The sequence below is a fragment of the Marmota monax genome, unplaced genomic scaffold (genome assembly GCF_021218885.2).
Source record: "Marmota monax isolate L192 unplaced genomic scaffold, Marmota_monax_Labrador192_F-V1.1 WCK01_AAM20220418_F8-fsc00260, whole genome shotgun sequence".
Taxonomy (NCBI): domain Eukaryota; kingdom Metazoa; phylum Chordata; class Mammalia; order Rodentia; family Sciuridae; genus Marmota; species Marmota monax.
In genome coordinates, this window is record NW_026694062.1 from 945,578 (window position 1) to 972,995 (window position 27,418).

General features: G+C 35.0%; 1 protein-coding gene across 7 annotated transcripts in view; it reads left to right on the top strand.

The window, feature by feature from the left end:
• The first annotated feature begins 719 nt into the window (after positions 1–719).
• The window catches only part of LOC124106573 (lysine-specific demethylase 6A), a 193,703-nt gene continuing 167,004 nt past the window's right edge, over positions 720–27,418 (top strand). For 6 of the 7 annotated variants that reach the window (XR_006856098.2, XR_009228615.1, XM_058585526.1 and 3 more), the window contains exons 1-3: positions 721–1,238; positions 1,451–1,514; positions 12,906–13,014. Coding sequence is in view for 5 of the 7 variants with exons in the window: in XM_058585526.1 (XP_058441509.1) it covers positions 1,087–1,238; positions 1,451–1,514; positions 12,906–13,014 (325 nt within the window). In the remaining 2 variants the exon portion in view is untranslated. Of the gene's footprint in view, positions 1,239–1,450; positions 1,515–12,905; positions 13,015–27,418 lie in introns of all 7 variants that reach the window. The other variant, XM_058585527.1, reaches the window with a different exon arrangement.

The following is a 27,418-nucleotide window of genomic DNA, read 5'->3' on the forward strand; positions in this document are numbered from 1 at the left end:
AAGCGCCTCTGGGTTTAATCCCTACTTTCCTCTCCCACGCAAACAACAAACAAACATAGAATTTTGGATAAACAGAGTTAAGGGCAACGAACCAGCATCTATGGGCAACCATCAATTATGGGAACAGGTCCTACAATGTGTTGTTTCAAGTGGAAGAGTGAAAAGGTAGGGAGAACAAGTAAGTGTGCAGCGGTGAGAAGTTCGGCAATCTGCGGTCACTTAGCGAGAAGACTCTTCCTGCGGTGTAAAATTTTTGTCTTCTGGACGTCAGTATGTAACAAGATCCTCTTCAGTGTGAGGTGATCCCGCACCACAAGGCGTGGATGGGCTAGGTGCAACCAGGCAGGAAAACGTCCTTGCGCCGCATTTGAGTGCACCGAGGGAGATGTTTTATCTCGCTCCTTCTACCACCTCCTTTTTCCTCGCGAGACCTAGGTGGCTACCGAAGGACAGACACCACCCGGACCTTCCATTCTTTATACTAGTAAATTTACTAGTTCGAGTTAATTTAACTCGAGCAATCTAAAGGTTGTTTCATTCCGAAGACTACCTTTTTGCGGACAGATGTGACCATAACCCACCTACCCAAGTTAGTGTGTGTTCTGTTCCCTGGATCTTAGTATTTCTGAACGGCTGAGTTCGGCAACTAGCAAGTTCAGTGGCACCATCGCTGACGTAAGTCAACAAAAGTCATGTGATGCAAGCCGGTCACCTCTATTGGTGAGCCTGGTTGGTTGTGGAGAGAGGTCACGACAGTTGCGTGGGGTTTACCTTGTGACACTATTACAACAACTTTGTGTTGGTACCGGCTAAGTTTGTAATTCTAAGAATTTCTCTTGGGCTGTCCAGCATTGTGAGCTTTTGTGTTCTTCTGGTCACCACCTGCCTCGTGATGTGATCTGGTAGCGGAGCCTTGTAGCCCCTGCATCTGCAGTTTTCGCCTGTGCTTTGGAGTTTCGGGTCGCGACTGTCTGCGATCGCTATAAAGTTGCTTAGTCTCAAGCTGTGTTTGAGATCACTATTTGAAGCTCTGAACACGGTGGTGATTGGGCGTCAACGTGGGAGTTACAAATTTGCGGCGTTTCCATGAAATCCTGTGCATTGTCGCTTGCTACTGCCGCGGCTACATTTGGTGATGAGGAAAAGAAAATGGCGGCGGAAAAAGAGAGCGGCGAGAGCGAAGAGGAGTCCCTCACCTTGACAGTGCAGGAGAGGGAGGCGCTCGGTGGATTGGACAGGTACGGACCGTGGTCACGGGCAGGTTGACTACTCACCGGTTGATGCCACTCTCCAGAAGGGCCCAAATGCAGCTTGACTCCGGTGGCGACGGGAGGTCACCTCGTCTTGGCATTCACCCAGCCCTTGCTGCTTTCCGGGCCTCGGTTTCGGGAAGGGACGGGTCAGTGTTTTTCCGCGAGCTTTAACAAGACACGTGTGTTTCTTCCTACAGTCGCCTCTTCGGGTTCCTGAGTCTTCGCGAAGATGGCGCCAGTGTGAAAACCCTATTGGGCAAGGTAGGGCAACTACGCGAACACAACTGTCTACACGATCTTTTTGCCCTGCGTTTTGCTAGTCCTTGTAATTGCGTCTCGCGCTGTTCTAGCCATCTTTCGTTGCAGACAACAGCAGTGGCCAAGGGGCATTTGAAAAACTATTTATCACTTTTGCTGTCCTCTTGCCCAATCATATTGCTCTCTAGCTGTCCAAAATCTTTATAGTTTGCGCCTGTTCTTTGTGGCCTGGCTTAACAGACTCGTTAGCATTGCTGGTGTTTTAGACCTTTTTGGTTAAGCCTATGATTTCTCAATGTTAGCTCAAAGTTGGTCAATTTTGCAGACTTCTGAAAATTTACTATTTCCCTGTCGTCCTTTTTTTTTTTCTTTTTAAAATTAAATCCGCGTTTGGCTCCTAGCTTGTTATGTCTGATTTAATCGCACGTTTTATGCTTTCTTGTATTACTTTGTCTCCTGAGGATTAAATTCACATAATTTTTTGCGTTCAGGAGTTTGCATTGGAACTGGATCTACCCTCATTGTCATTATGTTTGACTGAAACATAAATGATGTACTTACTCTTTTTAGTATTTTGCCATCAGAAATAGTGCTGAGAATGTTGTCTGTGTGTGTGTGCGTGGGGGGGGGGTTTGGTTTTTTGGCCTAGAAGTCTTGATGCCTGGGTTTGAGACCGAAGACATTTCCTTGTTTGTGTGAAAAGTTGGCACTGTCATTTAGTTAATGGCTGCTCCTATCAGCCAAGATGGCGGGAAATAGTGGGAGGAGAAATGAAGAAGGAATTGTTTTCGTGGCGGGAGGAGATATAAACAGGAAAATCTTAGCGAAAAGATCTAATAAATTGCCTGGCACAAATTCATTATTTGAAAGGGGAATTATCGGTGTCTTTTCAAAGTAACATTCTTAAACCTACTGTATATTTATCGTTTGACACATTTAGTTATTTCTTGTAGACTGTTGGGTACACTCCATAGAACCTTACTTTTAAGCCAGTTTATGACCTGATCAAACTTATTATTTAAAATGAATTATATCCTGTCACTTGATAAGATGAACGTAGGACTGTACAAAAAATGCTACATATAATAAATGCTGCATCCATTACATTTTTCTCGTATTTGGTTGAAATCAGAAATTATGAACTTGACAGTTTGTTGCCTCAAATGAAAGAAACACTAGTTTCAACCCCCCTCCCCTGGGGGGATTTGAACCCAGGTCCTCATGCTAATTTTTTTCTTAAGGATTTTTTTAAAAAATTTTTATTTTTTTGTATCTGGGATTGAATCCAGGGGCACTTAAGCACGGAGCCACATCCCCAGCCCTTTTTATGTGTTTTCTTTCACAGTGTCTCACTAAGTTGCATAGGGCCTTACTAAATTTCTGAGGCTGGCTTTGAACTCAGGATCTTCTTGCATCAGCCTTAAAAGTAGCTGCGATTATAGCTGTATGCCACTTTGTCCAGCTTAATAAAGGGTTTTTAAACACAGATACATTAAAGTTGTACGAATTACGGGTAATATTTAATACATGTATTCATGTATTTGGTAATATTTAAGTCAAATTAAAATATCTCTATCTTCAAAAATTTTCATTTCTCAATGATGAAACTTTCAAAGTTCTTTTGGCTTTTTGAAATCGAAGTAATTCCCTTTTTCTGTAGGCATAATACCATGTAATTGTACCTGGAATTTCTTGCTTCTGTGAAACTGTAACTTTGTATCCATTTATCAATGTTCCCCATCCCTCCTGGGTCCTTTCTTTTCCAGGTCTCTAATAAGGTCAGTTTACTCTCCCCTTTTTTGAAATCAACTTGTTTGAATTCCACATAAGTTAGCTATGTCCACGTCTTTCTGTGCCTGATTTATTTCATTGAGTATAATGATTTCCAGTTCCATCCATGGTGCTGCAAATGTCAGATTTTCTTATTCTTTATGGTTGAATAGTATCCGATCGGGTGCCATTTTTTAAAATGGAGATTTAACTTGCATGGATTTTAATATGTAGTTTGGTTTAGCATAGTCTTAAGTTTTTTTTTAATCTGTAATCTATTTTTTTCCCCCTGTGGTGCTGGGGATTGAACCCAGGGGCCTATGCATGTGAGGTAAGCATTCTACCAACTGAGCTATATTCCCAACCTCTATAATCTATTTTTAAATTTTTGTTTTGATTGCAAATAATGACCAAAAATCAGTGATGTGATACTTTTTTTCCTAAAAATTCATTTCATTTGATTGTTGAATATGATTGTTAAATACTATGGAAGTGAAAAACCTATCCATGAAAACTACTGGCAAATTGTGACTGGCTTTAATATTCTTTTTTTTTTTTAAGCTATTTTTTATACCTTTGTTTTATTTATTTATTTTTTATGTGATGCTGAGGATAGATCCCAGGGCTGCACACATGCAAGGTGAGCTCTCTACCACTGAGCCACATCCCAGCCCCTTTAATATTCTTTAAGTTAAATTGAATTATTGGGGGGAAAAATAAATGATGTTGGGATCTGGGGGATTGAGGCACAAGGACCACAAGTTTGAAGCTAGCCTGGGCAATTTACTGAGATTGTCTCAAAGAAAAATAAAAATGTCTGGGTCTGGGATTGCAGTCTAGTAATAGGGTGATTGCCTAGCATATGTGAGGCCCTGCATTTAGGCTCCAGTACTAATAAAAAGCAGGGGGCGGGTGTTCTGCATGTAGTTATCTCTTTGGATTCCTGAGCCTTCACAAAGATGGTCACTTCTAATTTAACTTGGATTGTATTTTGGAGTATTTATTTCTGATTTAACTTGGAGTTTATGAAGTTGCTTGCAATTGATAGTGTTCGAAAACATTGGGGGAAAAGGTCTTATCATACATATTGATGATCCATACTTAAAAATAAATACTACTTATGAGTGTTTCCATAGGATTAATATTTACCTTATGATATTAGGAGTTCTAAATTATAATATATGTTAGTAATATGTTTTTTTGTTTGTTTTGTTTTTTTAAACTGGGGATGGAATCCAGAGGCACTTCACTACTGAGCCACATCTCCAGTCTCTTTTTGTATTTTATTTAAGTCAGGGTCTCACTGAGTTGCTTAGTGCCTCACTAAGTTGTTGAGGCTGGCTTTAAACTTGCAATCCTCCTGCCTCAGCCTCTCAAGCTGCTGGGATTATAGGTATGGACTACCATGCCTGGTCATATGTAATGATTTTTAATAATATTTTTTTAAAACATGGGCAGAGGTTGCTTAAGCATATATTTGAAATTGCATGTGATCTTTAATACTGAGAATTTATACTTAATGTAAATTTTTCATGTTTGAGTAATTAAGTGAAAAAAATTAAAAATATATATTTAGTTTTTACTTATAAGTAGACACAGTGTCTTTATTTTACTTTATGTGGTGCTGAGGATTGAAGCCAGTGCCTCATGCATGCTAGGCGAGCATGCATGAGCCACAACCCCAGACCTTAAGTGAAAATTTTTGAGAGCAGTATTTTGTTCTGTTTTTTCTTTTTTTGTTGCTGGGGATCAAACCCAGGGCCTTGTGCACTTGTGCATGCAAGCAAGCACTCTACCAACTGAGTTATATCTCCAGCCCGAAAGAGCAGTGTTTTTTAAAAGCATTGAATTCCTTGCTGGGTACAGTTAACACCTGTAATCCCAGTGGCTATGGAGGCTGAGCAGGAGGATTGTGAGTTCAAAGCCAGCATCAGCAAAATCAAGGTGCTAAGCAAAACTCAGTGAGACCTTGTCTCTAAATAAAATACAAATTGGGCTGGGGATATGGCTCAGTTGCTGGGTCCCCTTGTTCAATTTTTTGAACCCTTGTTCAAAAAACAAACAAACAAAACATTGAAATTCTATTAGGAGCCAAATGTTAGTTTTTCGTATTGATGTTGTGTCCTATATGAACATCCCTGCCTTGTGATAGGAATTAATTGCTGTAGCAGTTAAGATAACACAGAGATGTGATGAAAATCAGTCTGTAAATTATTCAGAAGTCCAAGAATGGGAAACATCATATAACCTAGCTATATTTCTCCTTGGTTTGTAACCAAAAGAACTAAAATCAGCATACTGCAGTGATATGTGCATGCTTATATTTATAGCAACACAGTTTAAAATAGGCAGTTATTCAGCCATAAAGAAAAATGAAATTATATCCCTTACAGGAAAATGGATGGAGCTTGAGAGCATTATGTTAAGTGAGGTAAGCCAAAATAAGAAAGGCAGTGGTTGAATGTTTTCTCTCAATTGTGGAAGCTAGAGAGGAGAAAGGAAAAGAAAGGTAGGGGTAGGGAAAAATATTATTAAAATCAAAGCAGGAGACCCATAGAGTAGAGGGTAGAGGACAGGGGGACCAAAGTAAGGAGGTGTGGAGGGAAAGGGGAAATAGTATTGACCAAATTATATTTTTATATCATGTGCATGTAATAATGCATGACAATATTATAAGTAATTGTAATACACCAATAAAACATGAGGGGGAAATAATTTTAAAATAAAATTATGATTTTACTCAGGGGAAAAAAAAAAACATGTAACTGGGAAACGTAAGAGAACACAGATCATGGCAGGTATGCTATTTGATGACTCCTCAGGAGTTTTTATCCATTAATCTTATTTATTCTTGACAGTCATGGCAAGAGCATCCTGATCCTATGGTACACCTGGTCTCTGAAGCCGATAAGATTGTTTAAGGTGGGTGGGTAAGATTCATGCCAAACTTTCATTACCTCAGAAGCTATAAGTCAAAGTGGGATAACAGAAGGAAAAAGAAACAAACCACTATCTACTGGCTGTCAGACTATGAGTTGAGGCTCAGGAATGCTTTTGCTCTTTGTCCCTTTGGTGGTCTTTATTTTGGTACTAGAATTATTAGTAGAAAGATGAATAGAGAAATTATAGTTTGTTTACTATTCAACAGTAAAATAGGGGGTCTATTTTTTAGAGTAGGTGTTTAAAAGCTTTGGAGGTAATGACAGAACTTTAAATTTATTAAAACATGAATTTTTCAGGAATTAATCGTGTAAATGATAGGAGAAAACATTAAAGTGATTTCAAAAGTGTTTTATTTTTGTTCTGAAATATATCAATAATAGTATTTAACGTGATTTACATTGTATATGTTTTCTATTTGATGACTTTTACCAGATTCATTTCATTTATTCATTTTCAGTTCTTAAGGAGATTGATATTTGAGTTACAGAAGCAACCATAGGAACAATGTAATGTGTTTCTTTTTTTTTTTAAAGAGAATTTTATTTATTTATTAGTTTTTTGGCGGACACAACATCTTTGTTTGTATGTGGTGCTGAGGATGGAACCCAGGCATGCATGCCAGGCGAGCGTGCTACCGTTTGAGCCACATTCCCCAGCCCCAAATGTGTTGTTATTTAGGAATTAGAACTTTTATTTGATGCATTAAAAGTGCAAAAAAAAAAAAAAAAAAAAGAAAGAAAGAAAAAGATTCTTTGGAAAGAGGCTGTCTTAACAATTATTTATATATTTTACCAAAAAAGTCTTAATCTAAAATATTTCTTTAAAATTGTGCCACATTAATCACATAAATCTTAAGACATAGGCACTATTCAAAACTATATATAAACAGGCAGTTTTCTAGGTTTGGTTTACTTTTTCATAAAGTTCTCAGCTCTTTTTATAGTCAAACAGACTGCCATTATTTATAAACTAGTGAAATTGTTATGTATGACATGACGTTTTGTTACTCAGGTGATAAACTTATTTGTAGGCTTACACTGTATATCAAAATGGAGTTTGCAGGCTTTTTTTCTTTTTCTTTTTTTTTGCATTTCAATCCATTATCATACTTTATATTCTGATGTTAATGAACGGCTCCTGCTGTGTGTATGTGTGTGTGTGTAAGCTCAGGGTTGTTCGTCTACTGAACTACTTTAGTCCTTTATAAATTTTTTTTCCAAAATAACAGTTTTTGCTTGAGTAAAATACAGTCTGTTGGATTTTCAAATAAAAGTGTCAATGTTCAGCTAAAAAACAAGATCTAAATCAACACAATTTGGCTATTATGTTGGTAAGATATGTGCCTCTATATAGATGGTAAATTAATTCAGTGGCATGTGTAACAGTTTTTCCTGTCTTTAATTTCTACTTCATTTTCATTTCATTAGTATAATTATTTTATTTTATATTTTTTAGAGAGGGTCTTGCTAAGTTACTAAGTCTGATCTCAGATTTGTAGCCCTTGCACGTCAGCCTCCCAGTAGATGGGATTATAGACTTGTGTCATTGTGATAGAATTGTATCAGTTTTTTAAAAATGATATAATTTTTTTTGTCTGTTTGATTTTGATCAAATCTTAGTACTTTAAAGTACCAGGAATGGAACCCAGGGGTGCTTGACCACTGAGCCACATTCCCAGGCCTTTTTTGTATTTTATTTTGAGACAAGGTGTTGCTGAATTGCTCAGGGCCCCACTAAATTGCTGAGACAGGCTTTGAACTCAAAATCCTCCTGCCTTAGCCTCTTGAGCTGCTGCATTACAGGTGGGCACCTCCTGGCCTCGCTAGCCATTTATTTATTTATTTACTTGCTGGGGGTGGGGGGCACTGCTGATTGAAATCAGGATCTCACAGCCCCAGCCCTGTTTTGTATTTTATTCAGAATAGGATCTCACTGACTTGCTTAGGGCCTCACTAACTTGGTGGGACTGGCTTTGAATGTACAATCCTCCTACTTCAGCCTCCAAAGTATCTGGGATTACAGGTGTGTGCCACAGTGCCCATCTTGGCTTTTGTTTGTTTAATTTTATTTGTTAGTTGTTTTACTTTATTTATTTATCTGTGGTGCTGAGAATTGAACCCAGTGCCTCATATGCTAGGCACATGCTGTACCACCGAGCCACAACCCCAACCCTTAGCCTTTGTTTTTTTTTTTTTTTTTTTTTTTTTTAAATATTTTTTAGTTGTAGATGGACACAATATCTTTATTTATTTATCTTTATGTGGTGCTGAGGATCGAACCCAGGGCCTCACACATGTTAGGCGAGCACTCTCCCACTGAGCCACAACCCCAGCCCTAGCCTTTGTTTTTAAAAGAGATTTTTAAAGGTATAAAATTAGTATAAAATCATATTCACTTTTTTCTTAGTGTCTTAGAAAACTTTCTTAATGCTTAGAGATTGATTCCATGTTCTTAAAGATTATAAAGTATTCTTTTTAAAAATTTTTTTAAAGTATTTATTTTTCAGTTTTGGTGGACATAACATCTTTATTTTATTTTATGTGGTGCTGAGGATCGAACCCAGTGCCCCGCATATGCTAGACAAGCGCGCTACTGCTTGAGTCACATCCCCAGTCCCAGTATTCTTTTTTTTAAAAAAATATTTTTTAGTTGTAGATAGTCACAATATCTTTATTTATTTATTTTTTATGTGGTCCTGAGATTCGAACTCAGTGCCTCATGCATGCAAGGCAAGTGATCTACCACTGAGCTACAACCCCAGTCCCTATATAGTATTCTTTAAAAAAAATTTTTTTTTGTTATAGATGAACCCGATATCTTTATTTTGTTTATTTCGTTTATTTATGTATTTATTGGTGCTAAGGACCGAACCCAATGTCTCACATGTAGGAGGCAAATGATGTGTTCCTGAGCCAAAACCCCAGTCGCTTAGTATTCCTTTTTTATGTCAGTTTAAATAGTGTTTGAGAAATCTTAGTTTTTATATTTTTCTTTTAACAATTTTCTTATATAGAATTTGGCACATAGAAATATTTTTAGGAATGCAGTAATGGAACAGAGATAGGTTCATTTGTATTTCATGTTTATATCAGTTTGTATCCTTTAGTGATGCCCCATCCTCCACCCACCAATCTTAATTAAGTTTCTTCAGAAATCCTCCCCATATTTATTCTTATTAACAGAATATCAGCAAAAATTTCTGCAAAGAACTCATTATGATTTGGAATTTACTATTTGTGGGGGCTCTGTGTTTACTCTGGCTCGCAAAAGCTAAATTTTCGTACAAGAATTGTTACTTCTGCTTTCTGTGGTAAAGACTTTTGAAACCTCTGTTTATTCTAAAAAATTGGAATAAAAAAGCCCTTTTTTAAATTTCAGTGAACTTTTAAATTCCTTCTCCCACTGGGTATAAAGTTCAAAGAATTCCCAGACTTATGGTCCAGAAATTTTTAGGTGATAGTCGCTCTTGAGCCCTACAGCTCATAAACCTACTTCCTGCTAATTCTGTGTGTCCAGCCTCATCAGTCCTACATCATCCTCAGTAAAAATAGATAAGAGGGCTGGGGTTGTGGCTCAGTGGTAGAACACTCGCCTAGCACATGCGAGGCCCTAGGTTTGGTCCTTAGCACCACATTAAAAATAAATAAATAAAAATACTGTGCCCAACTACAAATAAAAAAAAAAATCAATATTTAAAAAAATGAAAGAACAGATGAGAGTGTCATATTTACTTCTTATTGCTATTAGTTTTGTTATTAGAAACAAGTCATTGCTTGCCTTTTGGGATTTGCTTTTCTAGTGTAAGCACAGTTGAACTTTTTTTTAAAGATTAGAAGAGTCCCTTATGTGCTTTTGCTGTATATTATTAATCCCCCCCCCCCCATTATTCAGTATTAGTTTTTTGTTTGCTTTTTGTGCTGCTGTGGATCAACCCAGAACCACTGAGCTATATTCCCAACACTTTTTAAAATTATTATTATTATTTTTTGGTACTGGGGATTTAACCCAGGGGCAGTTTACCTTTGAGCTGTATCCTCAAACAGCTCCCTCTTTGTTCTTACTTTTTGAGACATGTTCTTGCTAAATTGTTTAGGATCTTGCCAAGTTGCTGAGGCTAGCTTCCAATGTGTGATCCTCATCTCAGCTTGCTGAGTTAACAGGATTATAGCATTATACCATTGTGCCTATCTTGCAATAATTTTTGTTTTTTGTTTTTGGTACTGGGGATTAAACTGACCATTGAGCCACATCCCCAGCCCTATTTTGTATTTTATTTAGAGACAGAGTCTCACTGAGTTGCTAGCATCTCCCTGTTACTGAGGCTGGCTTTCAACTCAGATCCTCCTGCCTCAGCCTCCTGAGTCACTGGAGTTACTAGTGTGGACATCTGGGCCTGGCTTGCATTAGTTTCTTAACTGATCCCTTAACTGTTCTTCATCTTACAAAGAAAAAAACTTGCATTGTTTTTAGTTTTTGTTATTTGTTATTATTTTTCTCAGTACCTGTAAATATGCTTCTAGAGTTCTGGAAAGAGGGATTGGAATTAGTACTCTTTAATAACCCAAGACTGATAAGAAAAACTTGATTACTTGAAAGTAGTTTTTATTTTTATTTCTGATATATCTGAGGAATTTGTCATGATCTTGTTAGTAAATAATGCATTATTGTGGTGATTTGAGAAAAGAGAAAGTTGCTTAGAGTATGAAGCAAGTGAAATTTCATTGTCACATTTATTTCTGAGGCCTTCCCCTAGGACTGGATAGAGCCAAAATGGATTAATATAGTCTTAAGAATATGTTCAATTTGCTAGAACAACCATAATAAATTTTATTTGTCAAAAAACAAAACAAACACTTATTATATATGTCTAAATTATTTAAAAGTAAATTCAGCCTTTTAATTATTTTTAGTTATGGTGATTTGGTACTAAATATGTTCTCCAGGTAGATAGAGTAGAAGAGACTGAAAACTGCTAACTGAATTTAAATTTTTGAAATGGGAGACTCTAATGTTGTGCAAGCTGATTTTTAAACTCTTTGACTCAAGTTATCCCCCTACTTTATCTTCATGAGATGCTAGGACTCCAGACCCACATTGCATATTTATCTTTTTTTTTTTTTTTAAGTTCTGGATGGACACAATACCTTTATTTATTTGTTTATTTTTATGGGATGCTGAGGATCAAGCCCAGTGCCTCACAGGCAAGCAAACTACTACTGAGCTATAACTCCAGCTCCGCTCAGTTCTTTTTTAAATTTAAATTTTACTCTTACGGATGGTTGAGTTTTCCAGGACTAGAGAGGGTCTTTAAACTTATTGAGGAATTATATATTGAATTAGGTACTTACAAGCTTTTTGTTTGAAGTGTCTTTTTTATTCAAAGGAGGAAAAAATGAAGGCATTTTATATGAGAACTCTAACAACCTGTTATCTCAACAGACTCTTCTGGGTAAGATAAAATATTTGGATAGTAATAGGATATTATCTTTGTTCCTTTATGGGATAGTTTATCTTAGATGGTTTTTTAGAGGCATCACAGCTGGGAGTCTTCCTTAAAGTGTTCTTAGATCTAAGAAATCATGCATTTCCCATATTAGTAGTCCCTTTGAAGATAAAACTTATGTTTAATTTTTTTCTTTTGTTGCGTTGGAGATCAAACCCAGGGCTTTGTGCATGTGAAGCAAGCACTCTACCAACTGAGCTATATCCCCAGCCTGAACATGTGGTTCTTCAGACTTTTTTTTTTTTAAATATAGAGAGAATTTTTTAATATTTTTTTTTTAGTTTTCAGCGGACACAACATCTTTGTTTCTTGTATGTGGTGCTGAGGATCGAACCTGGGCCCGTATGCATGCCAGACGAGTGCGCTATCTCTTGAGCCACATCCCCAGCCCTACATGTGGTTCTTTAGGAGTTACTTTTCTCTGTTTAAAAAAAAAAAAAAAGTATGAGACTGTACCTATATGTATGGGGGCATGTAGTGTTAGAGCTTGAAATAAATGAAGAGAAAGGTATGTTTTAAAACAAAGATTTATGTTATTCTAGAAGGTGATATAGTTTCTGACAAATTATAGCTGATGAATACAAATGGTAGTTGCTATTAGTCCATAGCAACTCTGAGAACAGTGCATTGCAAATCACAAATGTGAGTTATATTTGTAATTTAAAATTTTATAAATATTTTACTATGATCATCAAATTATTGAGTTTTTTATATGAAATCTTTGGAATATTTGTATGACATTTCATTTACAGCTCATCTCAATTTGAGTCACCATATTTCAAATATTCAAATATTACATATAGCTAGTGTCTACTGAGTTTTTAGTAAAGTTCTTTCAGTATCTGAAAGTAGTTTTGCTGTATGGACAAGGACTTAAGTAACAATTTAGATTTGCTACATTTATAAAAAGTTATTAAGGTGTTTCTAGACTGTTTTATTGGGCAGTTCTTTGTTTAGATGGGAAGTCACTTACATCATGACTTCTGGCTCCATTAATACCGGAAAAGCTGTTTTATTTAAGAGTAATGTGTTACTTCATCCCATGTTTTTGATAGAAAATGACATTTATTGATTGAGTTTGATTTCTTTAGTAATTGTAACATGTATGCTTTCTTTCAGGAAGGAAATGCTATCTAGGGTTTTATTGTTTTAAAAATGTTTATATTTTTCATTTCTAGGCTGTTCACTGCTACGAATCTTTAATATTAAAAGCTGAAGGAAAAGTGGAGTCTGATTTCTTTTGTCAATTAGGTCACTTCAACCTCTTATTGGAAGATTATTCAAAAGGTAATGATATTTTTTTATCTTCCATTTTTTTGCTTGATTTATGTTTGCATCATGTAATTGTAATGGTTTTGTTTTTTTTAACCAAGGCCACTTCCTACTGTCTTCTTACTCTCTTCTAAGTAGCTCATAACTTAATAAGCAATGAGAAAAAAGAGTAGATGGAAATGTGAATTTTTTTGTACCTCAATGTAATTATTTAACAAACCTGATGATTCAGCAAAATATACATAATATCCTACGTGTCTGTTGCTCTTTGTTTGTCCTTGTGAAAATTTATGTTCTTTTATCATAGTAGAAAGAGAACAAATTCAATATATATTTTTTATTATTTATTCTTTAGTTGTAGGTGGACATAATATTTTTATTTTATTTTTATGTGGTGCTGAGAATCGAATCCAGTGCCTCAGACATGTGAGACAGGTGGCTACCACTTGAGCCACATCCCCAGCCCTCAATATTTTTGTCTGTGTGTGCAAATGTAGAAATTTTGGGCAGCTGATGGTACACCTCAGTTGGTAGAGTGCTTGCCTTGCATGCACAAGGCCCTGGGTTCAGTTCCTAGCATCACACACCTACACAAAACAAATGTAGATTGACTTTAAAAAAATTTCCATTTGGGGGCTGGGGCTATGGCTCAGTGGCAGAGCACTTGCCTGGCATTATGTGAGGAACTGAGTTCGCTCCTCAGCACCACATATAAATAAATAATAAAGGTACATCAACAACTAAAGAATATTAAAAAAATGTTTTTTCCATTTTATCTGGGCATAGTGGCACATGCCCATAATTCCAGCTGCCTGTAATTCCAGTGGCTAGGCTGAAGCAGAAGGATCGAAAGTTCAAAGCTCCTCTCAGTAAAAGCGAGGTGCTGCTACTCAGTGAGACCCTGTCTCTAAGTAAAATATAAAATAGGGCGGGGGATGTGGCTCACTGGCCAAGTGCTCTCCTCAGTATGCCCCTCTCAAAAATTTAGAAAAATTTAAAAGTTTGTATCATAATCATTATTATAGACTAATAGGGATTTATAATTTCTTCTGAGCTTGGATTTTACATAAAACACATTTGTTTTTTAGAAATAGGTGAAAATACATACCTTGAAATAATTATTTAAGGTCTTTTATTTATAGTATCAGATGATATGTTTGTATGTGTATACTGGTGATTGAACTCAGGTTCAGTAGTTGCATGCTAGGGAACTATATACTATCTCTGAGCTCTGTCCCGGGCTCTTTTTTTTTTTTTTTTTTTTGGAGACAGGATCTCCCTATGTTACCTATATTGGCCTTAAGCTTGTGATCTTGCCTTCTCAGCCTCCTGAGTAGCTGGGACTAAGATGTGTATCATGGTGCCTGATCCATTGTTCATTTAAGAAGCTAAAAACCACTTCAAACATTTGTTCCTTCATAGCAATATTCCTAGTAAACAAACATACAAAACTGTCTTACAAGCAAAAATATTTTATAACTTTTTTTGATACTAGGGATTAAACCTAGGGACGCTCAACCACTGAGCTACACCCCCAGCACTCTTTTGTATATTATTTAGAGACTGGGGCTTACTGAGTTGCTGGCTTTGAACTTGTTATCCTCCTGCCTCAACCTCCCCAGCCACTTGGTTTATAGGTTGTGCCACAGTGTCTGGCTTAATATTTTATAAGTTTTTGATGGAAATAAACATTTTGTTGGTAACATTATGACACTTCAGCAAATATGGTTAGTGGGAAGAAGAGTGGACTATTAAAAGTGGATTAGAGTTGGAGGCTAAGGTTGTAGCTCTGTGGTTGAGTGCTTATTTAGCATGCTTAACCCCCTGGGTTCCATTACCAGTACTACATAAGGAAAAAACGAAACTTAATATTTCCATCACAGTTCCCAAGAACAGCCAAAAAGAAAGAAGAAATGGAAAACAAAACAAAAAACAAAAGAGGGTGTGCCTTATGGATATATATATGTATGTTATAAGTAATATATTATTCTATATTACTTATAATATCAAATTTTATTAGTTATAATGCTGTTGGCCAAGAGAGTTCCGTGATAATGAGTCAACATTATATATATATGTATGTAAAATTTATATTAGTAAGATAATTTTAAACAAACCACATAAGACAAGATTATGTATTAATCTGGTAATGAAATTTTTATAGCTGAGGTTTAATGGGAATTTAATCCTGTATTTCTTTTGATGAGGAATGATTTTTTAGTATTTGCTATAATTTAGTAATAACAGGAAAATGAAGAATGATGAACATGAAGGATGGTAGTCTATATGGATTTCCTTCATTGAGCATTGTAACTGTTTTTTGGGTTTTTTTTAATATTTTTTAGTTTTTGGCGGACACAACATCTTTGTTTGTATGTGGTGCTAAGGATCGAACCTGGGCCGCATGCATGCCAATACTTGAGAAATGTAATATGAAAGCTTCAGTGGCCCTTTACTAAAGAGAAGCAAGCATTGAAAAGAATTGTTTTTAGTTTTTGATGGACCTTTATTTTATTTATTCATATCTGGTGCTGAGAATTGAACTTAGTGCCTCTCACACATGCTAGGCAAGTGCTCTACCACTGAGCTACAACCCCAGCCAGAGAAGCAAACATTTTGATAAAAATCCTACTAGACTATTCTGCAGTATAAAAATTTTCAAAATTAAAAATTGGAGTTTACTTTGTTTCTGCTACTATTTTATGTTTTTTTTTAAAAGACATAGGAGCATACTGATATTTTTATATCTAAATCTTTATGTTTAGAGTCTACATTAACATTTTAAAACATAATTCCTGTTTATCATTCTATTATGCAAAATATTATTGTGCATTTTTTTGTATATGTGTGTACTGTTAAGATTACTGTATTGACATACCTTGCTAAGTTTTTCCCATATCCGTAATTATTTTCGTATCTTCAAGTATTATTGGCATTATGTCTAATATTTGTATAAGCTTTTTAATGCATAATATCAAATTGTTTTCTGGAAAGATTTTGGTAATGTATATTTGTGAAATTGCTAAAACAAAGTAATTAACATTTACATTACCATGTATGTATCAATTTTTTATGTGGTGAGTTTGAGAACACTTAAAATCTACTTTCTTAGCAATTTTCAAGAAAATAATAATTGTTATTACCATATTAGTCACCATGTTGTATAGATTTCTTGAATTTATTCTTATCTCTGAAATTTTATGTCCTGTGGCCAAAATATTCCCAATGTGTTTTAAATTCCTTATTTGGAAAAGATAAAGAAAGATTTTGAGGTGAAAGAACAAATAACTATATATATATAGCACCTTCCTCAATTTCTTTTTAATTTTCTTGTTTTATTTCTTTTTCTCTTTTTTACTTATGCTTTTTAAAAGATCAAAATTCAATGAGGTTGTTTTAGTAATACTTACATTTAACTTGATTTTGATGGTTTTCTTTTTTTCAGAATTGCACATTACAAATACATTGTTGATGTTTTGTAATCATTTTAATATTTAAGAAGTATTATGTGTATTTAATCTGTTCTTAGCCCGTAAGCTAATGTGTGTTTTTGAGAGAGTTACTTGTTTGAGAGGGATACTTGTTTTTCTCCCATTGGGTTGCTTTTTTTTTTTTTTTTTTTAATATTATTTTAGTTGTCAATGGATCTTTGTTTTATTTATTTATATATGGTGCTGAGAATTGAACCCAGTGCCTCACACATGCCTGGGGAGCACTACCACTGAGCCACAACCCCAGCCTTCATTGGGATACCTTTAACAAAAGTGGGGATGTTAGCTTGTAGCAAACTAAAATAGAGGTAAAAGAGAGTATTTTTAGGAAGTGGAAGGTTGTTTAAAACTTAAAATTGGTTGCAAGGCTTATCAAAACTGAAGTTTTCAATATCCATCACTATAAAACTACTGGCTACTGGCTAGCTTATTTAGAATAGGAGACATAGAATATGTTAAGATTTTTCTGAAAATAAGTTGCCAGGATTGATGGAATAGAATGTATTCTTGAGAATTTATATAAGTGGGCTAAAAGATAACATAAGTTATGAGATGATACCTAAAATTTTAAAAGGGTTAATAATTTTTGGTAAATCATATGAGTTATGAATTTTAACTTTGTTGATTGAAAATACAGCCTTACCACAATAGTCTCTTAGTGACTTTATCTAGGTGCATCTTTTAATTAATAAGTATGGTAATACTTTTATTTCCTAAACATATGGTCAGGTTTTGTAGTTTTTATAAAGTACATACTCATTTTCCCTCATTAGCCTCTTAACATTAGGAGAGTTCACTCACAATATTATAAAGCAATATTGATAAATTATTAATTAAAGCCTCTGCTTATATTTCCTTTATTTTTGCATATTGTTCTTTTTCCTGTTCCAGAATCCCATCTGGGATAACTAATTACATTTTATTATCATGTTTATTTATGCTCTTCTTGGCTGTTGCCATTCTCTTAGATTCCCCTTACTTTTCATAATTTTAAGCAGTGCTGATTAGGTATTTTGTAGAATGTTCCTTATTTGAGATCATCTGTTGTTTTTCTCATGATTAATCTAAGGTTAGGCATTTTTAAGGGGAAAATCATAGGTAAATTGAAATTTCGTCATGTCATGTTTGAGCTGTATAATATCACTATGACTTACAAGTGTTTAAGTTAACTTTAATCACTGGCTGAGGTGGAGTTTGTCTTGTTTTTCAGTTGTAAAGTTATTCATTTTTGCTTTATTCCACTCTGTATTCTTCTGGGGGGATATAGCCCAAGGGAGTTAATGCTCTGCCTCCTTGAGGGCAGAATATCTGTATATGTTATTTGGAATTATTCTGCATTATTTCTCCTTCAGTTATTTATCTCTTTAGTCAGAGGGGATTTACGGATAGCCATATTTGGAATTATAATCATATATGTTATAGGATTTTCATGATGAAATTTGGCTATGAGGAATTTTCTGCCCTTTTGTCATCATTGAGGGATTTTTGAGTCTTACATTTGTGTTTTGTTTTGGTATTCAAAAGTTGCTTCTCTGACTTGATAGGTAACTCCTGCTCAAGAATCAGTTATTTCTTCAAGGAACTCCAGTTCTTTTTTTTCTTTTTTCTTTTGAGAGAATTTTGCAAAATACCTAGATCTGAATCCTAGATATACTTGTTACTAGATATCATATATCTAGCTATAAATATCATATATTTATTCTTATAAATGTTAACATTTGTGTACATACCTCATCATATTTTTATGTGTAACCATCTCTTATTAGGGTAAATAAGAGTTTATAACATCTATAATTCTTTTTTTTTTGTACCAGGGATTGAACCTAGGGTGCTTAACCACCAGACCACATCTCCAGCCCTTTTTATGTTTTTATTTGAAGACAGGGTTTTGCTGAATTGCTTAGAGCCTTAATAAATCGCAAAGGCTGGCTGTGAACCCATGTTCAAATTATAGAATTGGCTTGTGTGTATAAAACTCCAACTAAAAAGTTTACTGGATGTAGAGTTTATTATTTTTTTATTTAAATTTTTTTTTCATAATTAAAATTTTTTTAGTTGTAGATTGACAGATGCCTTTATTTGTTTACTTTTGTGTTGTGCTAAGGATCAAACCCAGTACCTCACACATGCTGGGCAAATGCTCTCTCACTGAGCTTCAGCCTCAGCCCTGAGTTTGAGTTTAAGAAACAACTCTGGGGAAATTTTTACAATTTTAATTGACACATAATTTTACCAAGTTACGGGATACAGTATGATAGTTTCATCCTTACATGTATTGTGTATTCTCTATGAGATCAAGTTTTTTATATTATGTTTTTTTGTGTGGGGTATCAGGTTTGAACTTGGTGGCTCTAAACCCGTGAGCCATATCCAGCCATATTTGCTATTTTATTTAGAAATAGGGTATCGCCTTGCTGTTGCTGAGGCTGGCTTTTAACTCATGATGTCCTGTTTCAGCCTCCCAGGCTGCTGAGATTATGGGTGTGTGCCTCTGCACCTGGCTGTATTACATATTTGAGTGAGATCATGCAGTATTTTATGTGTATTACTTTTATCTTTTACAATAATCCTCCATGTTCCTTCTTGTCACTTTGACATGATTTCCTTCTTTATTGTGTCTGAATAGTATTCTATTGTGTATATATTTCACATTTTCTTTACTACATATGTTGATAGGTCTATTCTATGTCTTGGCTTCTGTGAATAATGTTGAATGAATATGGGAGTGCACACTTTCAACTTACTGATTTCTTTTTCTTTGTGTATTTATCTAGTAGTGTGATTGCTGTATTAAACGGTAATTTTATTTTTACTTTATTTTTAAAATTTTTTAGTTGTAGGTGAACACAAACCTTTATTTTATTATTTATTTTTATGTGGTGCTGAGGATCAACCAAGCACCTCACATGTGCTAGGCAAGTGCTCTACTGCTGAACCACAACCCCAGCCCCTTATTTTTAATTTTCTGAAGAACCTTCATATTGTTTACCTTAATGGTTGCGTGAATTTACATTCTCGCCAATAGTATCTTCACTACTTGTTGTTGATAAATAGACATTCTAACAATGAGATATCACCTCATTGTGAATTTTATTTGCATTTTCCTGATGATTAGTAATATTAAGCATTGTTTTTATATATTTGTTGAACATTTAGGTGTCTTTTTTGAGAAATGTCTTTTGATGATTTTTTTTAATATTTATTTTTTAGTTATAGTTGGACACAATACCTTTATTTATTTTTATGTGGTACTGAGGATCGAACCCTGGATCCCTCACTTGGTAGGCAAGTGCTCTACCACTGAGCCACAACCCCAGCCCTCTATTGATTATTTTTACTTATTTTAAAATTGATTTTTAATTTTGCAATGGAGTTGAGTTCCTTATGAATATTAAACCCTTATCTGATGTACAATTTGCAAGTTTTTCCTCTTATTCTGTAGGTTGTTTCTTCAGTTGTTTGTTTTCTTTGTGTAGAGGATTTTTAGTGTAATGTATTTCTATTTGCTCATTTTGCTTTTATTGGCTATGATTTTCAGGTTAACCAAAACATCCTAACCTAATGTTCCTTGGGTTTTATTTTAGTAATTTCATAATTTCAGGTCTTACATACAAAACTGTAATTCAATTATGTGGGGTTTTTTAACTTGTTTTTGTAGTATGGGTGATAGAACTAAGGGCTTCAAGCATTTTAGGATTATTTTTTTCCTTGTGCTGTGAAAAACGGAGACTCTTTCATTTTAGTCATGTTAAGTCTTTTAGTTAATGTATGTGAAATAGCTCTTCATTTATTTTGGGCTTCTTTAGTTTCTTAGTCTTTTTTTTTAATATAAAGATTTTTTTGGACACAATGTCTTCATTTATTTTATTTATTTATTTTTTATATGGTGCTGAAGATCGAACACAGTAGCTCACAAGTGCGAGGCACGTGTTCTACCGCTGAACATATCCCTAGCCCCTAGTTTCTTAGTCTTCTTAGTATATTTCACGCACATATTTTACTAAATGTTTTGTTTACAGTATACCTAAGTATATCAGCTTTTGGTGAATATTTTTATTTTTTTTTGTGTTTGTTCATTTGTAGTATTGTTAACATTAGTTAAGTTTTGCAGATTGACCTTATATTATGAGATCTTACTAAACTTTTGTTAGTTTTAGGAGCTCGTTTTATAATTCTTTGGGAATTTTTTCCCTGATGTCATTTAATAATGACTGGAAATTGTTTAGTTTTGAAAAATGGAACAGTCAACACAAATCCAACTGGCTTTTAGAAGGAAATTTTTTTTAAGTTGTTTATGGATTTTTATTTTATTATTTATTTATTTTTATGCGCTGCTGACAATAGAATCCAGTGCCTCAGACATGTGAGACAGGTGCTCTACCACTAAGCCCCACAACCCCAGCTCTAGAAGGAAGTTTTTTTAAGCAAGAAAAGTATAAAAGAATCTGGGGTTAGAACTGGCTCTAGTCCCATGAAAGTTTATATTTCCTGAAGAAATATATGGGATAAACTATGAGTGAATGCTAGTTAACACACTAGTTAAAGTTTCTGGCTAATTTTAATTTTGAGATGCCAGAGATTTAGCAGGAAATATGATAAAGAAAGAGTAGAGAGTTTAAATGATGGTCAAATCAAAATGCTTCTGTAGAGATAAAAGTAACTACCCTTACATCATTCCATTTGTACTATGTGGAGAGTAGAAACTTTACCAGATAGTGTTTGTTAGTTTATGTACATATTTTATTTTTAATACTGGGAATTGAACCCAGGTGTGTTCATTTTATTTTATTTTTGAGACAGGGTCTTGCTAAGTTGCTGAGAGTCCCACTAAATTGCTGAGGCTGACGTTAAACTTGAATCTTTATGTTTCAGCCTTCCTAGTTGGCAGAATTACAGGAATGTGCCACCATACCTTCAGTACATTTAACTTTATTATGTTTTTTAATTTGTGTATGTTTGCGGTATTGGGGATTTAACTCAGTGGTGAGATATATATGTATGTGTATGTAGTAATTCTAGGAATTGAACCCAAGGGTACTCTACAACTGAATTACATTCTCAGGCTTTTTTATAGCCTGTTTTATTTTGCAATGTGGTCTTTGAGTTGCCAACCAAAACTGGCCTCATATTGGCAATTCTCCTGCTTTAGCCTCCTGAATGATTGGGATTATAGATGTTCCCCATCATGCCTAGCTTCTAATACTATCTTTTTCAAAACCAAGAATTTTACTTTTTTCCTCCTCTCTTTTTTTTTTTTTTATTAGGATGTTTTGTTACATATTTCTATATGGACATAATATAATAATATACTTTGGCCATTGTCATTCCCCAGTATTTCCTTTTCCTTCTTCTGGTCTCTTTCTGTATGTTATTGATCTTCCTTTGATTTTTGTAAGATCTCTTGCCCACCTTTCTTTTCCTTTTTCTTCTGTAGCTTCCACATATGAGAGACTGCATGAAACCCTTGATCTTGTGAGTTTGACTTATTTTACTCAACATAATGATCTCAAGTTCCACCCATTTTCCAGCATTTGACATAATTTTCAAATTTATTTATAGCTGAATAGAACTTTGTTGTGTATACATCACTTTTTATTTATTCATTCATCTGTTGATGGTCACTTAGGTTAAGACCACAGTATTGCTATAAACGTGAGTGTGCATAGATCTGTATTATAATGACTATAATTCTTTAGAATAAATACCAGCAGTAATATAGCTAAGTCATATGATGATTTCCTGCTTGGTCTTTTGAGGAGCCTCCTTACTGATTTCCATAGTGGTTGTACTAATTTACTATCCTATCAACAGTGTAAAAGTGTTCCCTTTTACTCCATTTTTTCTCCAGAATTTATTATTATTTGTATTCTTAATGGCTGGCATTCTGACTAGAATGAGATTTACTAGTGTAGTTTTGATTTGCATTTTCCCAGTTGCTAATGATTTTGAACATTTTCTTTCATATATTTGTTGGCCATTTGTATTTCTTTTAACAACTGTTTAATCATTTGCCTATATATTTTTGTTTTTTGGGTACCAGGGATTGAACTCAGGGGCACTTGACTACTGAGCCCCATCCCCAGCCCTATTTTTATTAAGTTGCATAGCACCTCACTTTTGCTGAGTCTTGTCTTTGAACTTGCAATCCTCCTGCGTCAGCCTCCTGAGCCCCTGGGATGACAGGTATGCACCACCATACCCAGCATTTCATATGTATTTTTTAAAAAGTTTTATTTAAAACATTTTTTTAGTTGTAGATGGACATAATCCCTTGATTTTATTTTATTCTTTTTGTGTGCTGCTAAGAATTGAACCTAGCACCTCACACATGCTAGGCAAATGTTCTTCTACTGAGCCATAACCCAGCCCCTGTCCATTTATTAATTGTCATTTTTTCATTTCTTTTTTGGTGTTTTTGAATCTTCATATATTTTAAATAGTAATTCTCTGTCAGAAGAGTAGCTAGGAAAGATTTTTCTCATTCTGAATATTCTTTCTTACTGTCTTGTTTCCTGTGTGCAGAATCTTTCTAATTTAATGTCATACAATTTATTAATTGTTGACATTACTTTGTGAGTTTTATTCCTGAGGTTTATTTCCAAATTTATTTCTATTGAGAAAGTTGTTGTCTCTGCCTATATGCTGGAGTATTGATCATATGTTTCCTTCTAGGAGTTGCATAATTTCTTATTGTGATTCTTAGGTCTTTGATCCATTTGAAGTTGACTTTTGTGCAGGGTGAGGTAAGAATCTAGTTTCTTTCTTCTACACATGAATATCCAGTGTTCCCTGGCACTAGTTGTTAAAAAGGTTGTCTTTTCTCCAATAATGCTTTTCGTACCTTTCTTATGGATCAGAGGACTGTAGATGAGTTAATTTTTCTCTGGGTCTTTTGTTCCGTACCAGTGGTTTGTATGTCTGTTTTTATGCCAGTTCAATGAAGTTTTTGTTATATAACACTGTAGTATAATTTTGATGCCTCCAGTATTGATTTTTGGCTCACAATACTTTGACTATTTGGAGTCTTTTATTCTTTTCAATGAATTTTAGGTCTCTTTTTTCTTTTAAATTTCTCTGGATAATGTCGTTGATATTTCGATGGAGATTGTATTGAATTTGTATATCGTTTTTGGTAGTATGGTCATTTTAATAATATTAGTTCTATCTAATGTTGAATCTGGGAGGTCTTCAATTTCTTTTCTTTAGTGTTCTATAATTTTCATTGTAAAGGTCTTTCACTTCCATTGTCATTTATTCCTAAGTTTTTATTCTTTTTTTTAATATATTTTTTTAAATTTTAGGTGGACACAATATCTTTTTTTTATGTGGTGCTGAGAATCAAACCCAGTGCCTCACGCATGCTAGGCGAGCGCGCTACCACTTGAGCCACATCCCCAGCTCAGTTTTTATTCTTTTTTGAAGTTATTATGAATGGGATTATTTTCCCAATTTTTTTTTGTCATCAGATTCATCATTAATATATAGGAAAGTTATTGAGTTTTGTATGTTGACTTTTTTCAATCTGCTGCTTTGCTGAATATCTTTATTAGCTCTAGCAGTCTTTTCATGAAGCTTTTTGGATTGTCTCAGTATAAAATCATATCATCTACAAACAGTGATAATCTACTTCCTTCTTTATTAAATACTTTATATTATTTTTTTATTTGCTTGCAATGGTCAGAATTTCTAGTACTATATTAAATATGAGCGGTAAGAGTAGACATCCTTGTTTTGTTCCAGATTTTAGAGGCTGGGCTTTCAGTTTTTCCTCATTCAATATGATATTGGATTTGAGTTTGTCGTGTGTGACTTATTTGATGTTAAGATTGTTTACTTCTGATCCTACTTTCTTAAATGTTTGTATCATGAATGGGTGTTAGAGGCTTTCTTTGCATTTGTTGAGATGACTGAGTGATTTTTGTCTTCAATTGTGTTATTGGGATGAATTATGTTTTGTTAAATTGCATATGCTAAACCATCCTAGGATAAAACTAAATTGGTCATGTAGCACAATCTTGTTAACATATTATTGAATTTTATTTGCTAATATTTTATTAAGGGGCTGGGGATGTGGCTCAAGCGGTAGCGAGCTCGCATGGCATGTGTGCGGCCTGGGTTCGATCCTCAGCACCACATATAAACAAAGATGTTATGTCCGCCGAAAACTAAAAAAAAAATATTAAAATTCTCTCTCTCTCTCTCTCTCTTAAAAAATATTTTATTAAGGATTTTTGCATCTAATTTCATCACAGTTCATCTGTAGTTTTCTTTCCTCTATGTTCTTATCTAGTTTTGTTATGAATGTTGATACGGGCTTCAGAGAATGAATTTGGAAGTGTTTCCTCCCTTTCTATTTTACAGAATAATTTGAGGAGCATTGACCTAAATTCATCTTTAAAGATCTGGTAGAAGGGGGTTTCAGGATGGCGGAAAACCACAAGTCACTTTCTTCACTGCTCTGTGGTTATGAAGCCAAGAAAGCAGACAGGCAGCTTCTCAGTAAGATGGGTGAATGGGAACAAAAAGGTGCAGGGGTGTGGGGACTTTACTGGAATTTAGTATTAGACCCTGAGGACTCAGGAAGTTGGATGAAAAAAAATAAAGAAATCTGCAGTGCTATAGCTGTTGCTGTGGTTGGAGGAACAAGCCACAATCAGTCTCTCCGGGAGCACAGTGGAGGGATAAGGTAATTAAAGAAGTCTGCATATTTAGGAGGACTGAGGTGTGTCTGGGTACAGAGAGTTTAGAGATCAAAGACACTCCCCTGGGGCTGGGGTGGTGGCTCAGTGGTACTGTGCTAGCCTAGCATGCATGAGGCACTGGGTTAGATCCTCAATGCTTGGCACTACATAAAAAAACAAACTAATAACTGACACTAAAGATACATAAATAAATAAATATTAAAAAAAAAAGACATTCCCCCACTAAACTAAAAGAGGCTCTGCACAACACCCTTTTACAGGAAAGAAACTGCCATCTCAATTGATAGCACATGGAGGTCAGAGGAAGGAACCATTGCAGCTGCAGCATAGGGACTTGGCAGCTGTGGAAGGCGAGTCCTGGCAAATCCAACTGAACGACATAGAGTGTGACTAAGAAAAATTAAATGTGAAAAGAGATTTACATAGGGGACAACTGGTCACAGAAACCCACCTCGCTCTCCCCCTTCTTCTATAATCTGGCTGCTTGCAGGACTGGGGAGAGAGACTTTCCTAGCAGAATTTGAAATGGTAAGGGCAGGAGAGGATGAGTTTAGACTCATCCTGGAACCAGACTTGACTTGCTGGTGAAGCAGTGGACTAAGAATTGGTTTTCCCCGACATGAGGGGAACTCATGGGAGATCTTATAGTACAATCTTCCAGCATGCAACAGCAGGCAATTCATAGGACCTAGAGGTGTGCTGATTTAGAATCTTCAGACCAGCTGACCTCCGGCAAAGAGCCTGGAGCTTACCAAGCCTAAACACCCCTTCCAGGAGTTCTGCCTATAGATTTTCTCTCATTCTTAGCAACCCCACCCTGAGGGTGAAGAAAGCATCATACTTCAGAACAGTTTTTCCCTTCAGCTGAGAAGGATATCAATAGAAATTTTCAGAGATTTAAATTTTTTAACTTTATATATATTTTTCTCCCACTTATCTGTTTCCTTGCATCTTTTTTTTCTGCTAACAGCCAATCTGTATTGTTCTCCCTTTCACTCTTGCTTTAATTTTTTACTTCTGTCCTCTCTCCTCCTCCCTCATAATCATCATATCCTACATCACTTCTAATCTTCTTGTCTGTCATTCAAAATTATAAAGCATTTTGCACACTTACTGATTTTTTCGTTGGCAATAAGTGATTATATCATTTCCACTTATTGTGAAAATTTTGAAGACCTCATAGCAGAAAGTGTTTTGTTTAATGCTATATGTTCGTTGCATTGATTGTTCTTATTATTTTCCCCCAAAATCGAGTCACTGGAAATCTCCAGGGACACTATTAGTCTCCAGGGTAGAAACTGTTAGAAGGGTAGACTCATAAACAACATGGGAAAAAAAAAAAAACAAGGGAAAAAATCTCCCCAGAATCCACCACCAATATAGCAGAAGAAGTGTCAGAGAAGGAGTGTAGAATACCCATAGTTAAACTAATCCTCAAGTTTAAGGATGATGTAAGAAGAGATATTAGAGAGAAAATATAAGAAGTGAAACATCACTTTATTGAGAGATTTTGAAAAAAAATTAAACAGAAATTCTGGAAATTCATTAATCAATAAAACCAAATTAAAAATTCAGTGGAAAGGGCTGGGGGTATGGCTCAAGCGGTAGCGCGCTCGCCTGGTTTGCGTGCAGCCCGGGTTCGATCCTCAGCACCACATACAAAGATGTTGTGTCTGCCGAAAACTAAAAAATAAACATAAAAATTTAAAAAAAAAAAAGAGCCATGAACGTTCGAGAAATATGGGATAAACTGAAAAGACCAAAGTAAGATTTAATGGGATAGATGAAGGTTCAGATATACAAACCAAAGGAATGCACAGTTTTTTCAAGGAAATAATATTAGGAAATTTCCCAAACCTAAAGAATGAATGGAAAATCAGATACAGGAGCAGACTCACATCAAGGCACATATTATGAAACTGCCTAATATACAGAACAAGAATAGACTTTTAAAGGCTGCCAGAGAGAAAAAACCAAAAAGTCACAGTTAGAGGGAAACCACTGTGGTTCTTAGCTATTTTCTCAATCCAGACCCTAAAAACTCTGAACAATGTATATCAAGTTCTGAGAGAAAATGATGCCAGCCAAGAACATTTTACCTAGCTTTCGAATTGATGATGAAATAATACCTTCCTTGATAAATAAAAGTTAAAGGAATTCATAACTAGAAAGTCTGCTCTAGAAAACATACTCAATAAAATATTCCATGATGAAGAAATAAAAGTG